Source organism: Sinocyclocheilus rhinocerous, unplaced genomic scaffold (genome assembly GCF_001515625.1).
Source record: "Sinocyclocheilus rhinocerous isolate Xijiao unplaced genomic scaffold, SAMN03320098_v1.1 scaffold4486, whole genome shotgun sequence".
In the NCBI taxonomy this organism is placed as follows: domain Eukaryota; kingdom Metazoa; phylum Chordata; class Actinopteri; order Cypriniformes; family Cyprinidae; genus Sinocyclocheilus; species Sinocyclocheilus rhinocerous.
This window is the reverse complement of record NW_015636588.1, coordinates 1-17,042: the sequence shown is the minus strand read 5'-3', so window position 1 is coordinate 17,042 and position 17,042 is coordinate 1. Positions and strand designations below refer to the sequence as shown.

Genomic DNA, 17,042 nt, shown 5'->3' with positions numbered 1-17,042 from the left:
ATGAAAAAGAATATAATCAATAATTATGAATTACAAAATTATAATAGCCTTTTTGAAAAATATTGTTAGCTGATGCCAACTGGCTAGCTAACTAGCTACCTGATGCTAACTTGAGGTAATTTTTAAATAAGTCCCAATATTTTTATTCAACCAACTAGTTAGAATACATTTGATGGAAAAACAAAGGATTTGATGTTCAGAACAGAAAAACTACAGTAATTAAGCCATGCCCCCTGAGGGCGTTTTCCCCCACAGACTAGGTTTGAAAAATATATATACATATGTCATTCTGAAAATATTATATTTTTTTTAAATAACACATACTCCTTATCAACAGGCCTTACTATTATCACATATCATATCACATATAACTGTGATGTTCTACAAAACAGCAAGCTTTAAAACACTTGTTTTCTTACTGCTGAAAATTTGATCATTTACTGTGAAATTGGTTGTCTCTCAGGTACATCATCGTGAAAACCTGTGTCAACGTAATCCATAGTTACAACTAAATTACATTTTTTTTTTTTTTATAGTAAAAGTGTAGTAACCATGTTTTTTTTGGGCAGATTGATTAATACACATGCCATGGTTAAACTATGGTTAGTGTAGCAAAATCATGGTTCATTTGTGGTTTCCATGGTTTAACTACGATAACCATGGTTTTTTGGTTTTATGTGTAGTAAAACTAGGGTGACCATATGGGCCATTTTTACAGGACGCGTCCTTGCCAGGATTTCTATATTGCCTAAAATATCCAGGTTTTGGCTGTTTGCACTGTGCAGATCGATCGTTGTACGAACAAACACGTGCGCGTATTTGCATCACTTTGATCGTTCTCTGAAGATCTCACGCGCCACGATTGGTCGATTATATACAATACCTGCATTGGTTATTGGTCAAACTACTTTGGATGTTTTAGGCAATATAAAAATCCTGGCCAGGACGTGTCCCGTATGAACAGTACATATGGCCACCCTATTTAGTTATTGATTTTCAGATCTCAAAGTAAATACGTTTTTTTTCCATGTTAATGCAAATAATTTCACAATGTTTGTGTATTTACTGTATATAAATTGATAATCTCCTACAGCTATGTGATTTACTTTACCGACAAAGTATCTATATAGGCATCATCTAGGTTAACAAAGTGAACAAATGAGACTTTAAGCTCAGAGAAAATTTCATAACGCAATAAAGCGTTTTAATAAAAAAGTCAGCTTTTGCATATCTAAAAAGGCAAATCATCAAGTCATTTCTAAAATGTGGTTGGGTTGTTATTTACAGTAAAATGTGAAACCTTTGCATTTTACCTGCTTAAATTCAAATGAGATTTTATGTTTTCACACAGGGCAAAACAAGATGGCAATAAATGTGCACATAATGTTAGGATAAAGAGACTTTTAGGTTATATCTGACAAAAGGACACAGAGCCACTGTCCACCTTGAATGCTGCATAGAGAGGATCTTTAAAAGCCGCGAGGAAGGTGTACAAGTGTGTGAGTGTGTCAGAGACGCTGTAGAAGGACAAAACGCCAGCCGTCGTGTCCACATACACACCCACTCTTTTAGATGAACAAGAGGATGAAGCCTTTATATTAATGTCTTCTTCAGCGTGAGAAACATATGGGAAAGATGCAAAGGTAATGTTCCATGACACACTATTATTTCCAAGCTGACCGGTGGCCTCTACTATACAAAGATCATCACTTTTCCTCAGGATGGTTTTGTATGTCACCCCAACCGTCCCCTCCGGACCCGTCCATTCGGCCTCCCAGTAACAGCGGCCAGACAGGCTCTCTCTAGACAGCACTTGTTGGACAGATTCAAATCTCTCTGGATGATCTGGATATGGCTGCTTCTGCATTACATATGCTGCTGTTCTGTCTCCATTGGAGAGACACAACTGATCGTGAGCTGTGTTTGGATCCAGCGTGAGATTGCATGCATCTGTGAGACAGAAAACACATCCGTTAGTGCCTCAGAGAGAGACAGAGAGATGGAGAGTAAGAAACTTACACTTCCTTATCCCTGCTTTGATGAAGTGTTCACCCATAGGCTCAGTTCTGTAGAAATCAATGAAGAAGAAGAGGTTAATAGAATGAAAGCAAATAATAACAAAAGGACATGGGTTTGATTTACAGGGAATGAATGAACTGAATAAATGAACCAGGTATTAAATGTTGCTTTGGATAAAAGTATCTGCACAAATGTATAATTGCTGCCTGTATGTCGCTAAAACAACATTGACTTTATGACTAATGTTTTGTCTTGATTCAAAGCAGCTCTACAGCTAGATTTCATAAAAAATTAACCATTCTTCTTTAACTTAAAGAAGTAAGTGATTCTGTAAGTCATTGTCTGTGAACACAAGACCATTCAAAAAACGAATGCCACACCATTGACCCACAAGACATACTTGAGTATCTGCAGTTTATAGTTGGGATCCTCCAGTTTGTGTTTGAGCAGCTGGACTCCTGATGGTCCTGGGTGATTGTAGCTCAGATCCAGCTCTCTCAGGTGTGAGGGGTTTGAACTCAGAGCTGAAGACAAATAACCACAGCCTTCCTCTGTCACCATACAGCCGGACAACCTACAGATTGACAAAACAAATGAGAAAAAAATACATTTCTAAAAGAAATAAACTAAAGCTCTTAGTTTTACCTCAGTATCTGCAGCTGACAGTTTGGACTCTTCAGTGCATCAGAGAGCAGCTTCACTCCTGAATCCTGCAGGTCATTGTTACTCAGATCCAGCTCTCTCAGGGGCGAATCTGAACTGAGGACCAAGGGAAGGTGCTCACAACTCTTCGCAGTGAGGTTACACCAGCTCACCCTGCAGGAAAGCATTCCATAACAGTCATTCATCTGCCTCATACAGTGTGGTTGATGCTAAATATCATCAATACTTTCCTCAGAACCTGAAGTTTTCTGTCTGTATTTTCCATCTCATTAAGGAGCTTATGGAGTCCAGAGTCCTGCAGGTCATTGCCACTGAGGTCAAGCTCTCTTAGACGATGTGAGATGTTCTTGAGAGCAGAGACCAGCTCCACACAGCTCTCCTGGTCGAAATGACACCAGGCCAACCTGAACAAGTACAATATCAGCAATACATTTCAGACAGCGTGTTCACACAGAAATGGAAACGCTAATGACCTGAGTGTCTCCAGATGGCAGTGTGGGCTCTTCAGTCCAGCAGAAAGCATCTTCACCCCCTCCTCGATGCTGTAATTGTGACTCAGGTCCAGTTCACTCAGAGGACAGTCCTCTAGCTGAAGAGCCACAGCCACTGTTTCACAGCACTGTTGTGTCAGTCCACAGTCTGAAAACCTGGAAAGATGGCAAGATGTTAGCTAGTCATAAAGAGCTCACCTCTACACAGTTTCAAAAAATAGATCTGAATAAAGCAAAATAATATAAAAAGATAATGCAATATACAGCACAAAAATGTTGGAACTCTACAAAAAGTGTAATTACTTGCAAGTCATGAAGAGTTTACAGTATCAGACCTGTACATTATTTTAACAACAGAACAAAGCTGCATCTTTTTTATAAATGTAACGCAACAAACCTAAAACCTAAAAAACTATGTATTTAAAAACTATGCTTCACAAACTTTTGTAAATTTAAAAAAAGAAAAAATACAGACTTACACTGCATTTTTACAGCATCACTGTCATACAAAATTAACAAAAAGTTTGAATTTCATTCATAAAGTTGTATTAATTAATTTGCTTAAACATGCTTTTGATTACTCAAATTGAATTGGAATCATGAAAAAATAAAACAGAAACACAAATAGGGGGAAAAACAGATTATGTTGAAAAAGTAAAACAGGTTTTGGAGAAAAACTAACAAACTGGGGAACTTTTTATAAAAATAATATGATGAAAAAAATGCAAATTAAATTTGGGAAAAAGTAAAACAGAATATGCAGTTTAAAAAAATGGGGGGAAATCAGAGTTTTCATACTTACTGGGCTTTTCTGCAGCATCTCACGGCTGGGACGAGTCTCCTGCATCCTGCATATGTTTTGTTGAACATCTTCGGGTCGAAGTCATCCAGCACCTCGCCTGACATCAGAAGCACATAGACCAGTGCTGAGCAGTTGGAGTTAGACACTGCTTTCGGCTGGCCGCTCTCTGACCTCAGATATTTCATGATTTGTTGGTACAGGGTTCTGTCCTGCAGTTCCAGGATGCAGAAGAAGTGGTTGATGGATTTATTTGGGCACTTGTCATTGTTTTGCAGTTGTTTGATGTATTGGATGGTTTTATTGATGCAGTTTTTACTGTTCAGCGTTTCGTCCAGCAAGCCGATGAGGAGTTTCTGATTGGACTCCAGAGAAATACCCAGCAAGAACCGCAAAAAGAGATCGAAATGCCCTCGGTCACTCTCCTTTGTTTTATCGATCGCCTTCCTAAGCAGAACGTACAGCAGTTCTTTCTTATTTGGACGCGAATTCTCCAGGAAGAAAGTCAGCTCGTCCATGTCCAGCTTCAAATAGCAGAGGAACACGTGCAACGCGGCCAGAAACTCCTGCACACTCAAATGTATGAAGTAATACACCTTCATCTCATGCAGAACAGAGTCTTTCTTGAAGATTTCAGTGCACAATCCTGTGGAATCCTCGCTTTCATTGATGCCGCACGCTTTCAGATCCTTCTCATAGAACATGACGTTATCCTCCTTCAGCTGTTCGAACGCCAGTTTAGCCAACTTGGAGATCATGTCTTTGTTTGAACTCAAAAGCTTTGTGCGATCTCTTTCCTGTTTCTTCTCATACTTCTGGTTCTTCATGTTCATCTGTATCAGAAGGAAGTGGATGTACATTTCGGTGAGGGTCGAAGGAATGTCCTGCCCATCGTTTCTGACAAGAATGTCCTGAAGAACGGTGGCAGTGATCCAGCAGAAGACGGGAATGTGGCACATGATGTAGAGACTACGAGACGTCCTGATGTGTGAGATTATACTGGAGGCCTGAGCTTCATCTACGATCCGTTTTCTAAAATACTCCTCTTTCTGCTGGTCGGTGAATCCGCGCACCTCCGTAAACAATCCTACGTACTCAGGAGGGATCAGATTGGCCGCTGCCGGTCGTGACGTCACCCAGATGAGAGCCGATGGAAGCAGTTTGCCTATAACTAGGCTTGTAAATAAAACATCAACAGATGACCGCGCATTGACACATTTGACTAATTTACAATCAAAATCCAATTCCAGGCGACTCTCGTCAAGTCCGTCAAAGATAAATGCCAGTTTGCATTTTTTATAAAACTTGGTGTTTTCCACATCATTCAAATCAGGATAAAATTCCAACAGAAGCTCGTGGAGACTGATCTCTTTATAATCTTTAATCAAGTTCATCTCTCTGAATGGCAGCAGAAACACACAGTCCACATTCCGATTGGCTTTTCCTTCGGCCCAGTCCAGGATGAACTTGTGCACGGAGAACGTCTTTCCGATGCCAGCGATGCCTTTGGTCAGCACAATGTTTCCCTCCTCCTTTTGCTTCAGTAAACAGAATATGTCATTGCAGTCGATCGGTGTGTCCTCAAATTTGGGCGTTTTCAAGGCTCGGTCAAACTTCAGAACCTCATGTTCATCATAGACGTCTGTAATGTCCCCTTCAGTGATGAAGAGTTCAGTGTACACTTTGCTGAGGTGTGTTTTGTTCTCCTTTTTGCCCTCAAACACACGTCCCGTTTTGGCCTTCATGTTGTGTTTGTGACTTTCCATGATTTTTTGCAAGATGTCGTCCTCTAGAATAAATCAAAAACACAAGAACTGTTGTGATTTCTGCCTAAAATCACTGATATGTTGGGAAACATAACTTTTAGACATTTAAAAATGGATCTAAATACAATGTATTAGAATTATAAACTGAATGAAGAAGTGGCTATTGTTTCTGTACCTTGTTTCTGAGACATCTGTCCTTCGGGTGGATTTTGGGGCCCTTTTGAGTAAGCATCAGAAAAAAAGCCAGAAAAATACACATATACAGTATTAAACACAAATCGTTTAGCTACTGAAGTGGTAGCAAAGCATATTTATTCAAACCTTGCAAACTATTTGGTGGTTGTAACACATTACAGCACATTTGCTAGAGAAATAAGCAACTTGGTCTCAAAAATTACATCCCAAAGTAAGTGACCCTTTGGGAATTTGGGGAAAAAATATATTCAAAACAATTTGTTGAAAAATGAAACAAAATAATTTAAATTAAACCAAGTGTTGAAAAACTGTATATAGGGGAAAAATAAATCCTGTGACTACCGAAATCTATAAGGGAATAAAAAAAAGCCCGGGGTGGCTGATAATGAGCAAATTTGGCAACTCTGATGTTAACCATATTACAGTGGTATGATCTTACCGACAGCACCAGTGGCTGAGTTGAAGCTGATGATTACTGGGCCTCGGATGACATTTCCAGTGAGTACAGGAGCGATTACAGTTGCACCTGCTTTAGCATTCAGATCAACACTGACTGAAGTTTGAGAGGGGCTGATCGTCTGTATTGACCCATCCTCTCCATCTGCCTTCTCCAGTTCATAAGCCGTAACTTCACTTTTTAGTCTCTTTGGTTTGTTTTTATCCAACTCATCCACTGCTTCCAGAAACTGCTCTGGAACAGACGACATCTTGTCTACCTGGGTCTTGTATCCACCTTATTTTTCAATGGGGTAGTAAGCTGTTTTCTGGTAATGTGCAAGACCTCCGGATCATTAGCCACTGTAAAATAATGAGAAGAATGATGAACTGACCTATCAATAAGCCCCTCCCCTTGACCACAGATGAGCCAATGGCAGTTGAGTATCAGTTGTATGGGGAGCGAAACTCAGACATCTTTAGGTTTCAGTGCCATAGAGAAACATTGGAAGATCAGAAGCTCACATCGTTTTTATGGTGTTTATGCTACAAAAATGGAAAAACGATGTGCCTGGGGTACTTATAACACTGATTGCAGGTATCCCGAGAGGATGGGCAATGGAATTTATTTTATTACATTTCCTAAACCCAAACAAAACAGAGCAAAATGTCCTTAAGCATTCAACCCCAATCCCAATGAAGACAAAAACGTTCGTTTTCTAGGTGTCACACTCTCATCAAGTTACAATTTTCGTCTGCTCAAGCAGAACGTTAATGTCATCTTGTGCTTTAGCAAGGTATCTCTGGCTAAAACTAGTTAATGTTAACGTTAATGAGTCCATGCTAACATACAAACCTAAATAGTGGACTGTTCTCACGTCATGTACAGTGTAGGTCAAAAACACAAAAACGAAGATCTACATTTCAGTGACTCTCCATATTAAACTGGTTAACTGTAAATTAATTTAACCGTACAGTGCGGTACATGAACAGTGTTGATCCTGGATGCTGTCACTGCGATCGTGACGACCGTAACACGAGGCATCCTGCTTGCATTGTGATCTGTCATTCTTTGGATTCGGTAACATTTCAACTTGGAATATAAATTTTTTCAACTACATATGATTCATTTTCTAAATAGCCCACATCATAGGCACATATCAAACCTCCCAAAAAAATCATATTTTCCCACCTCAGGCATTAATGACCTTCTATTATTTTAGGTCACCCCCCCCCCCCCCACCCCACTTTGACACTTTTTTTCTCAACCCCGTAACGGACAAAATGTGATTGGTTTAAAAAGGATTTTACACAGAACTTACAATAAAACAAACATCTAACTACTGCCCATTTGCCCCTCAAGTAATTTAATAATAACAAATGTCACATTTATCATAATTTTCATATTTTTCAGGACTGAAGCTAACATACACCAATTGTGCGTCTGTCGCTATTTTTGTAAAAAAAAAAAAAAAATTTAATTTAGAGGTTTAATATAAGGTGTGACAAGGTATGACGGGGTTGAAGACTGTAACACATTGGAAGGGATACATTGCTTTCAATTTTAATTTTCGGTTTTGGTCACTTCAACTATGATTTGGAAAGCACATAATCATAAATGATCCAGATCACCCACTCCATCAGTATTTCATTCCCCTTCCATCTGGCCGTAGGTATAGGTTACCTATGTGTAGGAAGACTAACTATAGTAGTTTTGCTCATACAGCTATATGTGGTTTAGTTACTGTTGCCCTGAATGTCAGCGGAGATCAGGACAACTAGATGAGCCCCAGACACAGATCCCCAGTGAAGACCTTGTCTCCTAGACGGCCATCGGGACAAGACCACAGGAACCAGACAAGTCCTCCGCACAATGTGACTTTGCTGCAGCATAGATCAACCTGCTGGTTCGTCTGGCCAGAGGAGAACTGGCCCCCCGACTGAGCCTGGTTTTTTCTCCATTCTGTCACCGATGTAGTTGGTTCCTTGCCGCTGTCGCCTCTGGCTTGCTTAGCCGGGGACACTTAATTTCCAGCGATATCGTCGACTTGATTGCACAGATACTATTTAAACTGAACTGAGCTGGATGATGACATCACTGAATTCAATGATGAACTGCCTTTAACTGAAAATTGAGTGTTTACTATTGTCATTTTGCATTATTGACTATTACTATTTATTGAATATCACTATTTTCCTATTTAATACTGTAAAGCTGCTTTGACACAATCTGTATTGTTAAAAGCGCTATATAAATAAAGGTGACTTGACTTGACATAAGAAATCATCTATCATATTACACTCTTGCATTTGTTGTTTATTTATTTTATTTTATTTTATTATTTATGTATTTATTTATTTTTTGACGTGATTGTTTTTCATTTTACTGTGACAAGTTTATATGTAATGTGCTGCTGTTTTTGTGTTATATACGCACCCTCTGTGAAAATGAATTTCCTCTCTGAGGACAAATAAATTATCTATGTTTCTCTCTCATATTGTCCCCTTGTTTCTGGGTCAACATATCTGCATGGCCAACATTGCCTTTCTGCTGTAAATGTGGGTGCAATTGCTGATGTATGATGCTTGTCAAAGTTTAAGCGGACATATTACATCAAACATTCTATTTATAACAAAAATATGAGTTGTCATGGTTTTGGTAAGTATATATTTACTGAAACCATGACTATTTTATATATCATGTTATTAAAATTATAAATATTAATAAATGAAGTAAATAACTCAACCCTGTCACAAGTTTACAACCCTGTAACAATGAGAAATACATATATATTTGTGACGGGGTTGTGGTTTTTCACTCAAAATGGCCACTGCTCCTCATGTAGTGTAGAACAGTAGACCATATATGGCAGCAATAAAATAAGTACATTGTATATATTTATGTATTAAATAAAATGTTGAAAAATAATGATTTTCCATCTTAATTTTATGTGACGGGGTTGAGTTGTTAAGCTTGACAGTACCCTCCCTGACTATAACATGCCTCAAAAATATGAATAAAAAGTATGATACTACTGACCATTTTCTGTACCACTATTAAAGAAAGCTGAATGATGTAATTTCTGGTCAATTATGTCACATATGAGCAGAGTCTAAATTATTATGGGTACAGAATAGTTAGTGTGACAGGATTGAGTTCAGACTAAGGGACATAACTTTAAAGTGGTTTTTTTTTATTTTTAGAAAAGTATTTTTCACAGGAAAGGAACACAAATAAATGCTTATATTTTTGCCAAAAATCACAGACACTATGCACATTTTGTTAATAATTTTCAAAGTACTAATTCAGTGAAGTGCCTCAGGGACATGACGATATGCTTGGTTTAAGATATAAGACATCACTTTATGTTAAAAAAATAAAATGCAATAATTATTTTTATTCATTATAACAGGCATACCAAAGTATTGTGAAAAGCTTTGAACAACTGAATTTGGTAAATACCACTTTAAAAACTCAGAATCCCAGGAGTGACCCAGTAAATGCATGGTAAAACTGTTTGCACTACAAACCAAAATGCGTTCATTTAAGATAATACATTACAATAACATGGCAAGAGACACCAGTTTGTAAAGCAGCAACACAAGCTGTTATGTACAGATAAAAATAGCTGGAAGAGACCGGAAGCCAGACACATTAAATGTACAAACGGCTGTGCCCGCACTTACTAGAAAAGGTGGATAAGATCAGATGAGAAACGATATATGACAAGTTGGGTTTGACTTAAAATAATTTCATATTTTTTATATCTAATAAAATCATGTAGTATGCACTTTTAATAATCCTAAACACAACCAGACTTGATTTACTTTCTGTTGAGTAGCTACAAACATAAAGCATACAAACATAAAGCGATAAATATGATCATAACTATATTAACGTTGACACCAACGGACGATGTTTATTCTTGGCGACCTTCCGTTAAGTTCTGTGAACAACTGCAGAGCGCTTTGACGAGTTTTTTTTTTGTTTTTTTTGCAGGTAATCAACTGGAAAACAAATCGTTCTAAAACTGATTCCAACGTTATCGATCTTCTACGCCGTGTCGTTATAGCTGAGGTGTGTAGTTTGTAATTTTTAGAGTTTTTTTTATTTTTTATTGTATTGTTATCGTTCTTGTTGTGTAGGCTACTGTTCGTGAACGGTTAAATTCACGGAAAAGGAGCCTTGGGTGAATCACAAACAAGTTATCAATTATTTCAATTATACATATTTACAATGTATTAAAATTATTTATTGCGTTTAGTAATTTTAAACGTGTGGCATAACGCTAGCCAGATGAAAAAAAAAGAAAAAGAAAAAAAAAAGGCTTTGGTTCTAATAAGCATTATAGTTAGGCCTATTGGTTCTAACATGTATTAGTGATAAAAGTTACAAACAAGTTAGGAAATAATAAACACGCGGTACCTGTCTCGCAGCTCTCTGGTGCTTCCTTTAAATCGTGTCCTCCCACAAGCCCCTTTCTGACAGGACATCCCGTCAAGAACTGCGCTTTCGCTTTCGACCTGCAGGGGGCGACGGTATCCCATTGTCATATTGTTTGGGTGCGCATCGAAAATAGAGTCAAATATTAAGTATATTAAACTGTGCATATACATTGAGCAGGGCATTTTATTCATTAGTAGTTTTTAACAGAGATTTAATGGTGAGACTGCAGAGCAATATTGGGATCTACTGAATTAAGGCTACTCATCAGTAAATAGCCTACTCGACAATAAATATCGCCTTATCTTGCTATGCCTTCTTTTTAAAGGCTGGTGAAACGGGGACCTTATATAATAGTGATATGTGAGATTACTGACTACAGCAATATCTTAATCAGTCTAAATAAAAAAAAAGAGATGTATGTGTCATTTCTTCAGTGTTGTCACATGAAAAGATATAATAAAATATTTACAAAAATGTGAGGGGTGTACTCACTTCTGTGAGATACTGTATATTGCACAATTATTGATATTTAGACTGGGAGGGCATAGATAACAGCAACTATCTCAAAAGTATTAATTAGCTCGCACTGACATTTCAACCTGTCAGTTACTTTTTGTTACACTACTTTTCATTCTGATTTTAATTGTAACTTTTATTAACGCACCGCAACACTGCTTTTCTCCACTCATTTATTTCTTCACTATGTACTGTAATACTAAAGGACTTGTGGGTATGAATAAATAACAGACAATCAGTAATGTAGCCAAACATACGTCAAACAATCGTATGTCTCAAATACTGACTTATCCAAAATAATGTAAAGGCCACATGTTTAAAATCACAAAGTAAGTGAGAAGCATTCTCAGTTTGGTGTGATTCAGGTTTAACCTGGTCTCCGTGAGTGTCCTCAGTCTTTTATGGTCTAACGGTTGTGTAGTCGCATGTTTCCTGCCCATCAGAAGTCCTGTCTGAATGATGTGCAGCTGTAAATTTGATGCTGGAGTAAGTGAGAATGTCAGAGGGGCTGCTGGGTAATTGTGCTAAAGCATAAACAGAGGCGTCATGTTTAGCAAATGCCGGAAGGATCAGACTATAGTCAGGATGATCAAGTGAGCTACTGATGTCTTCATAATCGTACACTGTATGTGTGGCCTGAAGAGAAGAAGAAAAATTAATGGTTTAAGAGTGGAAAAGTTGATTAGAATCCACTACTCAATACAGACTGAACTCAGACAGACACATGATGAAGCTCACTTCTTTAGTTTCTCCCGTATCTCGACTGGGCAGATTGTTATTTGGGCCATGAACCACATCTTTGGGCTGCGTTCCTGTTTAGTGACACCAGATTTTTTGATTTGTCACACATTATCTATTAAAGACCTTTCTTTTGACACAGTATGCAAGTTTGTGACTCTGAAGTCCGGTTTGACTATGAAAACGCTGAGATTTATGGCAAATGAGAATAAAAATGATTCTATATCAAGTAGATTGATGTGAGAAAGACAGTTACCTTCTTCCTTTTGCCCTTTTGCCTTCCTTATTTGTCTTAAATAAATGAACAATGAGAATCCAAACCCTGTCAGTATCCCTATGACCACCACCATGATGATTGGTGCAAAACCTTGAAAAACAGACAAAAACATCTAATAAATGTCACTAAATGTCCTGTTTTATGTGAAACCCGAGAAACAAATGTCTCTGCATATTTAAATCAGACACTTTGAGCAACAGAACTGATCGCACCCGTTTGTGGTTTTGGTGACACTGCATTAGCAGTGGATGAAAAAAACATTAACACTGAAGGTGATGATGAAGATGATGATGATGAAGATGTGACGGTTCTGTCGGATGCAGTATCTGCTGTCGCTGGTGTGCTGGTGTGAAATGAAGCTGTTGTTGTTGGTTTCGGTGACATCCTCTCTGATGTGACTGAAACACAAATCATCACTGGGTTTAATGCATGACAGCCCATGCAGTTATTTCCAGATATGATGACAACAGAAACTATTTAAGATACATGTTATATAATGAGCCAACCCGATCTCATGAAAGTGCTTATAAATAGTACGCCAAATAAAAACGAAAACTTGTGGTATTGATATGCAAAAATGGACTTTGGCGTGTATATGCTACGCGATGGGTAGGTTTAGGGTTGTGGGGTAGATGCGTATCATATGTACGCGAAAACTGGGTTTTATATGCACGCCTAACACATGCGTATCATATGCACGCCAAAGTCCATTTTTGCATATCAATACCACAAGTTTTCGTTTTTATTTGGCATACTATTTATACGCATTTTCATGAGACTGGGCTCACTGAGCATGCATTTCAGAATAAATATACAGAGTTTAATTTCTATGGTCTTACTATGGCAAAAGGTCATGTGACACTTTGTACTTCCCCCTGACACAGCTGTTAGTGACGCTTCACTAATGTTGAGGTTGTGGTGAAAATTCAGCGGCTTATGTGTGACCAGCGTTGTGTGTTTAGCATTTTCACCACTTCTATACTAAGAACATATGATTTCGTTTTCTATGTCCCTATAATATAAAATGGCTGATTGTGTCTTACCTGCAGTAATGTTCAGATCAGTGACTGAAATCCACTTGTTCTTGTGCTCTTGTCCTCTCTGTACAGCTGCACACCAGTATATCCCAGAATCCTCTTCTGTCAGACCAGCGATGGTCACAGTAAAAACTCCTGCAGATGCATTATCGCTCAGAGAGAATCGTCCATTACTGTGTTTCTCTGATGAAACTTTGATAGCTGATTTCTCACAGAAGGACGTGCTACTTGCTTTGCAGATGAATTTGACATTATCCTTTAATTCATTTTCATAACGGCAGGTGATTTTCAGATGCTCTACACTCGGGACACTAAATCAGAGCATAAAAAGAAAATAATCAAGTGCGTACAATGCCATTATTGGTGGTTTAATCAGAAACTAGTCTGAATAATGTCAGCTCTTTCTGCTTTACATTCATTGACACTGTTTTCACTGGCCGTCTGCTTACAAACGCTGATAATGTCATGAATGTGAAACGAAAAAGAACTTGACCTATAGAATCACTAAATGTCAAGAGATACCGCAAACTTGGTGCTGTGTGTACATTGAGGAAAAAAAATTAACTTAAATGATTTTAGCAAATGGCTGCAATATAACAAAGAGTGAAAAATTTAAGGGGGTCTGAATACTTTCCGTACCCACTATATATATATATATATATATATACTAAAAACAAATAAGTCTGAGAGTTTGAGTTGTGTAGTTATTCTTTCTGTTTTTGAATTAACTATTTCTTCTCAAAGAAACTGCATGTCATGTGGCAGGAAGTGATGCGGGTCAGTATTTTTGTTGTGTGTGGTGTGAACAGTCGCTCATCACCATCTGCAGAGGATACTGTGGTTTCTGTTATCTCGCCTCTCTGCATCTTTCAGCACATGATACAATACTGTCACACACGCAAACAGACCTCTGACATATTACTTTAGAGTATTTTAGTGTTATATTAGTTTGTTCATATATGAGCACACATACAGTATATTCTGACTTACCATGTTTAATTTCCAGGTAAATCTCTCTCTTATAATCATAACTTCCAAATCCCGTCTTTACACCACACCAGTATTTGCCTTGATCCTCTGTTCTCAGATCAGTGATGGTGACGGTGAAGATCCGGGCTGTTTTATTGTCAGTCAGAGAGAATCTCTCGTCTGTAGCTGCTGATTCAGATTCAACAGGTTTGTCTTTAATAATCCCAATTGGACATTCTCCTCTGCAGAGATACTTCTTATCGTCCTTATATTTAGACTCATATGGACATTGTATATCAACGTTCCCTCTTTCATGTGCAGTGAAAGTCAAGATCTCACTCGTCTATCGCTCAGAGAGAATCGTCCATTACTGTGTTTCTCTGATGAAACTTTGATAGCTGATTTCTCACAGAGGGACGTGCTGCTTGCTTTGCAGATGATTTTGACATTATCCTTTAATTCACTTTCATAACGGCAGGTGATTTTCAGATGCTCTCCAGTCACACCAGACACTCGGGACACTAAATCAGAGCATAAATGAGAGATTTAAGTATCTCAGAGTCTCATTATTGCACATCAGTACTGTCCTCCATCCTCAGTGTCAGCTGTTTTATTATATACTGTTAGTGTTGTACTAGTGTAATTCATATGTGTTTGCTCTGTTCAGCACTGGCTGCTCTGCTTACAAACAGTGATCATGTAATAAATATCAAACACTGTTACAAGGCTACTTGTCTTTCACTAAAGACTACCTGTACTTTTTAATTGCTAAATGCCGACAGATAAAGTGACTCTCTTACATGTAACTGGATTTAACCCTGACATTTCTTTATAGGCTACATGTTGCAGGAAGTGATGCGGGTCAGTATTTTTGTTGTGTGTAGTGTGAACACTTGCTCTTCACCATCTGCAGAGGACACTGTGGTTTCTGTTATCTCGCCTCTCTACATCTTTCAGCACATGATACAGTACTTTCACACACGCAAACAGACCTATCTTATATTTATTTTGAGTATATATTATTTGTATTATGTTTTACACCATATACAGTATATGAGCACACATACAGTATACTCTGACTTACCATGTTTAATTTCCAGGTAAATCTCTCTCTTATAATCATAACTTCCAAATCCCGTCTTTACACCACACCAGTATTTGCCTTGATCCTCTGTTCTCAGATCAGTGATGGTGACGGTGAAGATCCGGGCTGTTTTATTGTCAGTCAGAGAGAATCTCACGTCTTGAGTTGCTGATTCAGATTCAACAGCTTTGCCTTTAATCACTATTGGACATTCTCCTCTGCAGAGATACTTCTTCTGTTCTTCATATCCAGACTCATATGTACACTGTATTTCAATTTTCCCTCTTTCATGTGCAGTGAAAGTCAAGATCTCACTCGTCTCACATGCCAAGACTATAAAAACATGAAGAGAGAGAAACCGCTCAGTGCAAACATGGACCTGATTGAGAACAGACAGATTGTTAGAGAGACACAGGATAACTCTCACCTGACACGAGGAGCAGCAGGTGAAATATGAGGAGTTTATCGTCACAGATCTGAATCATTCTGCTTTATCTGTGTGTAGCTGGTGGTCTCTATTAATGAAGAGCTCAAGCTCAAGATCTCTCTCTCTCTCTCGCTCTCTCTCTCTAATACAGTGTCTGCAGCAGGAGCTCCCTCTATTGCTATCTTAGTAAATTAAATCGTACATTTACATATATTAATCTAGCAGACACAAATAAATTCAGCCTAGTGCTTAGACGAGATCAAGGACTTTTAAGCACACATGAACATGAATGAATATATATTTCATCAAGTCACCGACACTGATCATAGCCAAGAGACATCAAGCATCATTCAAATCCATTGTACTTTGTTTTGCATATGTGAGCACTTATGGTCCAATTATTGCATATGTGAGCACTTATGGTCCAATTATTACTTTGACATTGTATACTACCAAAGTGCATATTTTAGCTATTTATTTATAAATTTAATTGATCATGCAAATATGACTTTTGAATTAAAAGTTACCTTTATTATTATTGTTTAATTAAATTTGCATATTATCTCTTCATGTGGAATTTATTGGAAAAGGAAAGACAATGTTATTCCATAGTGTACAGATGCATGTACCTTCACTTATATAGGCCTACAAACATGCTTGTAGTACAGGGTATAGGGGTGAGTCTATTTTAAAACCATCCTTTTCATTTATGGAAAAAATGAGATTAAAAGACCAAACTGTGCAAAAGAAACTTGGATGAACATCAATACAGTATTGCCTCAAATAGCTGTCATCAGGGTCCAAGCTCAAATGGCTGTAGATGAGGCGATAGTTGGCATATATCTGTCCAAATGCAATGGCATACTTTCACACAGCAGTATAATATATTATCAGCCCTGTATTTGAGTCCTTAATATGGTTACGTGCACTTTGGAAGCTTCAACTAGCTTTGTTTCGAACCAGTGAATTGGAGCATGTATCAAAGTGTGAAACTTGATTTCAGTATACGAGTCTTTGTTACGTCATAATTGTGTCGAAATGTTTTGAAATTTTAAACGTTCAGCGCTAAGGGTCGATGATCTCCAGTGTTCATGGTTTTTATCTGATCTTATATCAATTTTATACATGCATATACATTTTAATGGCACATTTGTATAATGAAAAGGAAGATTAGCAGTT

The 17,042-nt window shown here is 37.9% G+C and overlaps 2 protein-coding genes across 2 annotated transcripts; both read right to left on the bottom strand.

Moving 5' to 3' along the window:
- Positions 1-1,091: 1,091 nt before the first annotated feature.
- LOC107748001 (NACHT, LRR and PYD domains-containing protein 12-like) lies at positions 1,092-10,831 on the bottom strand. Its single transcript, XM_016562649.1, has 10 exons — positions 10,795-10,831; positions 6,373-6,731; positions 5,914-5,955; positions 3,976-5,761; positions 3,156-3,329; positions 2,911-3,086; positions 2,665-2,833; positions 2,420-2,593; positions 2,020-2,066; positions 1,092-1,950 (listed from the first exon to the last, which is right to left on the bottom strand). The coding sequence occupies exons 2-10, from the start codon at positions 6,638-6,640 to the stop codon at positions 1,409-1,411; spliced, it is 3,378 nt and encodes a 1,125-aa protein (XP_016418135.1). The 5' UTR covers positions 6,641-6,731; positions 10,795-10,831; the 3' UTR covers positions 1,092-1,408.
- An 821-nt stretch (positions 10,832-11,652) lies between these two features.
- Positions 11,653-15,921, bottom strand: LOC107748006 (CMRF35-like molecule 1). The gene is made up of 9 exons (XM_016562652.1): positions 15,864-15,921; positions 15,437-15,769; positions 14,724-14,873; positions 14,374-14,541; positions 13,390-13,680; positions 12,559-12,744; positions 12,326-12,436; positions 12,070-12,143; positions 11,653-11,967 (listed from the first exon to the last, which is right to left on the bottom strand). The coding sequence occupies exons 1-9, from the start codon at positions 15,919-15,921 to the stop codon at positions 11,731-11,733; spliced, it is 1,608 nt and encodes a 535-aa protein (XP_016418138.1). The 3' UTR covers positions 11,653-11,730.
- Between the last annotated feature and the right edge of the window lie 1,121 nt (positions 15,922-17,042).